The sequence below is a fragment of the Octopus bimaculoides genome, chromosome 29 (genome assembly GCF_046866305.1).
Source record: "Octopus bimaculoides isolate indiv1 chromosome 29, ASM4686630v1, whole genome shotgun sequence".
NCBI classification, from domain to species: Eukaryota; Metazoa; Mollusca; class Cephalopoda; order Octopoda; family Octopodidae; genus Octopus; species Octopus bimaculoides.
The window spans coordinates 63872-69871 of record NC_142956.1 but is presented as its reverse complement, the minus strand read 5'-3'; the positions used below and the strand labels follow the sequence as shown (position 1 = coordinate 69871).

At 44.2% G+C, this 6000-nt stretch overlaps 1 protein-coding gene across 2 annotated transcripts in view; it reads left to right on the top strand.

Annotated features, from left to right (window-relative positions):
• LOC149130271 (protein ST7 homolog) overlaps positions 1-6000 on the top strand; it is a 29889-nt gene that overhangs the window by 4501 nt on the left and 19388 nt on the right. For both annotated transcript variants that reach the window (XM_089345584.1, XM_089345583.1), the window contains exons 2-5: positions 1843-1925; positions 2747-2921; positions 3963-4133; positions 5849-5927. In XM_089345584.1, coding sequence (XP_089201710.1) covers positions 1848-1925; positions 2747-2921; positions 3963-4133; positions 5849-5927 — 503 coding nt within the window. In that variant the 5' untranslated portion in view covers positions 1843-1847. The remainder of the gene's footprint in view (positions 1-1842; positions 1926-2746; positions 2922-3962; positions 4134-5848; positions 5928-6000) is intronic.

The window sequence follows — 6000 nt, the reverse complement described above, 5'->3', positions numbered from 1 at the left end:
ATGATGGGCTTCTTTCAGTTTCCATCTATCAAAGCCACTCACAGGGCTTCGGTTTTCTCAAGGCTATGGTAGAAGACACTTGCTCAAGTTGCCGCACAATGGGACTGAACCCAGGACCATGTGGTTGGGAAGCAGGCTTCTTACCACACAGCCACGTTTTTGCTTACCTGGACATTTTACAATTTCTCTTCTCTTTGTATATGTGTGTGTGTGTGTGTGTGTGTGTGAGAGGGGGGGGGGCTGTGTAATTGATGTAATGCCTGTAGGCTGTTGTGTATGTGTTTACAGGGGGTCTTTTCTGTTTTCATCCAGTAACAGGGACCTTCGAACATTGAAGTTTGACAACATCAACAAACTGTCAATCTCTCATGTTTAGTCTTGGTTGCTTCATCCCCATCATCACCATCAACACATCTCCAATTAAAATCAACATCATCAGCAACATCATCATCATTCAAAGTGGGTTCGATTCCCAGACCGGGCTGTGATGTCATTGGTGCCAAACTGTATCTGTCTTTGTTTTTTGTTTTTCCTTGGATAACATCAGTGGCAAAGAGATGGGGAGGCTGGTATGCACGGGTGAGTGCTGGTCTTCCATAAACAACCTTGCCCGGACTTGTGCCTCGGAGGGGAACTTTCTCAGTGCAATCTGATGGTGACGAAAGGGGTTTTGCTCCAGGTCTGTCCTGAGTCAGACAGACTTAGGATCAAAGATGTCCCCTCTGTAACCATCCTATCATTTATTCTGTCATAGTGTATCTAGGACTACATTATCTAATGTTTAGTATAATAGTTAGTGTTAGTCTCAAGTCAGTTCTGATCCAGATAGACCCATGATGAAAGACGTCCCATCTCTGACCACCCTGTCTTTTGTCCAGTCATAGTGTATCTAGGACTACATTATCCAAAGAGTTTTTCCTTGTGAGATTTGTGAATGTGCTGTGGCTGTTATTTCTACCAAATTGAATGACCACATAAGAGAAGTTTTCTCGATGGTTCGATGACATCATAATTGCTGTTGTTGTTGTTGTAACAGCATCCCCTTCTGTCTTTGCATTCCACCCTTCCTCTTCATCTTTACACAGCAGAGCCAGAACACACAGACAGTTATATGCGCACACACGCACACACACACACACGCACACAGACAAGTACACGAACACACAGATACAGACATACAGACACACAGACACACTGACTGGGTGTTGTTGCTGCTGGTCTCGTCACTGCTGCTTTATCTGTTGCTATGGTAACTAGTGGTTGCCAAGGCTGGAATCACTGCCATGTCTTAGTTGTCATTGTCATCGCAGTGGTGGTGGTGGGAGGAAATGGGCGTAGGAGGGAGTGTGTGTGTGGGGGGGGGGGGGCGGAGGGCCATCATTGTCTTCAGGCATTTTGCGGCTGTGTTATAGTGGCATCACCACAATTTTCACCATCATCATCATCATCATCATCACCATCACCACCATCATATTCACCACCAGCACCATTACCAACATCATCATCATCATCATCATCATCAGTCTCACAATCACCTCCACCTCCCTCCACCCACAGTCCTCTCTATTCCTTTAGTACGTCTGTTTTGCACTGTGTATGTGTGTGTGTGTGTGTGTCTGCACATATGTATACGTAGGTACAGGTAAATGATAGAAAATGGAATGAATGATATGCTTTTTTTTATTTAAAATCACTACAATTGTTTCAACACATTTCTACGCCTTCAGTACATTGGTGAGATGTTGTGTAGTCATTATCTTCCATCCAAGGTGTAAAATGCACATCTTCAGGTGATTCTTTAAATAAGTCCCTCATTGTTGTTTTGTTTTTTGTCTTTTCCAGCCACAATGTTCCTCAACACCCTGACTCCAAAGTTCTATGTGGCCCTTACAGGGACCTCGTCTTTGATTTCAGGTCTCATATTGGTAAGTGACACACCTGTTTGTCTGTCTGTTCCTTTATTCTACCCTCTCTTTCAATATGGCTCCTCTGTATTTTACCTCCTATACAAGGGCGCATGGCTCAATGGTTAGAGTGTCCTGCTCACAATCATGAGGTAGTGAGTTCGATTCCCGGACCAGGCTGTGTGTTGTGTTCTTGAGCAAGACTCTGTTTCACATCTGTGTTTGTCCCCGCAACATCACTTGACAACCAATGTTGGTGTGTTTACACCCATGTAACTTAGCAGTTTGGCAAAAGAGACCAACAGAACACACATACACACACACGCACACACACACACATGCACACACACAAGCACAGATACATGCACGATCCAGCTCTTAATATCGACACAGTTCCAAATTCAAATTCTGCCAAGGTCAACTTTGCCTTTCATCCTTTCAGTGTTGATAGAATAAGTACCAGTTATAAACTGAGGATCAATATAATCAACTTATCTCCTCCCTTGAAATTGCTGGCCTTGTGCCGGAATTTGAAACTGGTTTCTACACAGTTCCACAATCATTATCCTCACCCCGTGTAAGGGACAACATCACAACCACCACCACCACCACCACTGCCACCTCCAACATCTAACCCTGGCCCAAGCCAAGCCCCACGGTGAAGATCCTGTCTGCCCCTCCCTCCATGCTGTTGTATTTATAAAGCTTTTTCTTGTTCATCTCCCTCTCCCCTCACTCACACATCTCCCTCTCCTCTCACTCACACATCTCTCTCTCTCTCCTCTCACTCACACATCTCCCTCTCCTCTCACTCACACATCACTCTCTCTCTCTCACTCCAGATCTTCGAGTGGTGGTACTTCAAAAAGTATGGCACCTCATTCATAGAGCAAGTCTCCCTCAACCACCTCTCACCGCTGCTGGGGGGTAGCAGCGGAAGCAACAACAGCAGCAGCACTGGTGACAGCAACGTGTCAGAGGGAGGTAACAGCAACAGCCAACAGCATCATGTGCCAGGTCAGTGTTCATCTTATTGTTGTTGTGTAGCCCTGGGCTTGCCTTAATCCAGCCCCTCTGTGATCAACATCTTGCAAAAACAACCAAGAGCCGGGTATACATCTTAGCTGCACCTCGTTAAGGACCATACAGTATACTGAGGCATACCGTGGCTTATTGCATGTGTTGCAGTGGTTAGAACATCAAGCTCACAGTCATGAGGTAGTGAGTTCGATTCCTGGACCGGGCTGTGTATTGGGTTCTCGAGCAGCTGTAGAAATGAGTTGTGACTCTTCACTGGTGCCAAGCTGTATCGGCCCCTTTGCCTTTCCCTTGGATAACACCAGTGGCGGGGAGAGGAGAGGCTGGTATGCTTGGGTAAACAACCTTTCCTGGACTTGTGCTTTGGAGGGGAACTTTCGAGGCACAGTCCCATGATCACTCATGACTCAAGGGGGTCTTTACCCTTTTTAGTGTCACAGTGTGGACAGGTGCTCTCTCCACTGTTTCTCTATGTCAGTTAAAGGTTTTACTGTGCATGGCAGCTTTAAGGTTTGAAGAATGGTGAATAAGGATCTCTTATTAAAAACCAGTCGATTGTGTTTCATCATTATCATCGTTTAATATCCATTTTCCATGCTGGCATGGGTTGGACAGTTTGACGGAGGACTGGCAAGCCAGGAGGCTGCACCAGGTTCCAGTCTGATCTGGATGCCTTTCCTAATGCCAACCACTCTGAGAATGTAGCAGGTGCTTTTTATGTGCCACCAGCATGGGAGCCAGTCCGGCGGCACTGGCATCAGCCATGTTCGGATGGTACTTTTTACATGCCACCAGCACAGGAGCCAGTGGTATTTCATTTATCGACCCCCAAAAGGATGACTGAAATGCCACGAAGCATTTCATTCAGCCCAATAACAATTCTACCAGCTAACCGCCGCCTTTGTAGTAAAAAATATTAACAGTAATTCCCGATTCCTCTTAGACTATTCCTCTTTGAAAATGTCTTTGATTCTTTTTGTTGATTGTCTTTTCTTTCTTTCTGCTGTTTCTGTCCAACAGAGTGTAAGCTATGGCGAAATCCGCTCAACCTCTTTCGAGGTGCCGAATACCAGCGATTCACGTGGGAAATGGACAAAGAGCCGCTCACTTATTATGATATGAACTTGTCAGCGCAGGATCACCAGACGTTCTTCACATGTGATGGAGATTCTGGCAAACAGGAATATGAGAGTGGGTACACTTTTGTTAGTTTTTACTGAGGCTGTTGTTGTTGTTGTTGGTGGTGGTGGTGGTGGGAAGGGACATGATGTATATATTTCATGTGCGTGTTTCTGTGTGTGTCCTTCCTTGGGCCCTGAACTTCTGATGGAATCTTAAGGAGGTGGAGGCAGTTCTTCATGACATATGGCAAGGACTGATTTGTTCCACAAACAAGAAGAACTAACTAATATAGTAATAATAATAATAATAATAATAATAATAATCTTTACATGGAATTAATAAATATTATAATGTATCACTATGTGTGTTTCCACAAACCATGTTTCTTAAGATTACAGCCTCCCAGAAATACCATCTTTGATCTGAAGAAACATGATTTGTGGAAATGCACATTGGGATGCATTAAAATATTTATAAATTCCATCCAAGGATTATTATTATTATTATTATTATTGTATCAGCACAGTTCGGTGCAACTCGAAAACACCTGGTATTGCCATTTGGCATAATTAGGCTGTAACTGGCCTAATTAATAGTATAAGAGTTTATTTTCATATTGCAAATGTTTCTTGTAAACGAAATTAAAGGCTTGGTGTTTAGCGTGTTGCACTCACAATTGCAAAATCATGGGTTCAGTTCCCAGACCAGGTGTTGTGTTGTGTTGTTGAGCAAAGTACTTCACTTCATATTGCTCTGCAATCATTTTGTCATCTGATGTGTGGCACCCAGTTGCACCTGTACAGGTAATGTCGATTTGATGGAGGGGGTGAACTTATGTCTACACAAACATTTGATCACTACAGAGAAATCATCTGTGTGTGCGTGTGCATCTATGAGGTGGGTGCTGAAAAGTTCCTGGTTTTTAAGGGTGTCATGAAAGGCCTGGTTGGAGGCCCAACCTTCCAAGTTCTTTTACAGGTCTTAGAAAAACTGAAGGACCCCTGTGTTAAGTCAGTGAATCTGAAAGGGGGAATATGTTGAATGAAATGATAAATAACTGATCCTCCTGGATTTTCTTTCGCCCAAAGCCAAGAACTTTGCAGCACAGGTGCAGAAGTGGCTGTGTGGTAAGTAGCTTGCTTACAAACCACATGGTTCAGGGTTCAATTCCACTGCATGGCACCCTGGGAAAGTGTCTGCTACTATAGCCTCAGGCCGACCAAAGCCCAGTCAGTGGATTTGGCAGATGGAAACTGAAAGAAGCCCGTTGTGTGTGTGTGTGTGTGTGTGTGTTTGTCCCCTCATCATCACTTTGACAACTGCTAAGTCCCCGTAATGTAGCAGTTCAGCAGAAGAGATCAATAGAATAAGTCCTGGGGTTTGATTTGTTTGACTAAAGGTGGTGCTCCAACATGGCTACAGTCAAATGATTGAAATAAAAAAAAATGAAAGAATAAATCCCTTGTGTATGTATATGTATGTAGATAATTGTGTGTGTGTGTATATGTCTGCATATGTATATCTGTGTGTGTGTGTGTGTGTATGTGTCATCATCATCATCATCGTTTAACGTCCGCTTTCCATGCTAGCATGGGTTGGACAATTTGACTGAGGACTGGTGAAACCGGATGGCAACACCAGGCTCCAATCTAAATTTGGCAGAGTTTCTACAGCTGGATGCCCTTCCTAACGCCAACCACTCCGAGAGTGTGTGTTTTCTTTGTGCTACCTTACCCCCTCACACCTCCCACCATACATCTCTCTCTTTCTCTCTTTCCCTTCAGTTATGCAGATGGCCTGGCGAGAGAGAAACCCCGAAGTGAGAATACGAGAGGCCCACAGAGGCCTGGAAAAAAACTCTGAGTAAGTCTGGCTTTGACTTTCATATTGTAACATAAGTATCCTTTTACGTCTATTTTTCCATGCTGGCATGGGT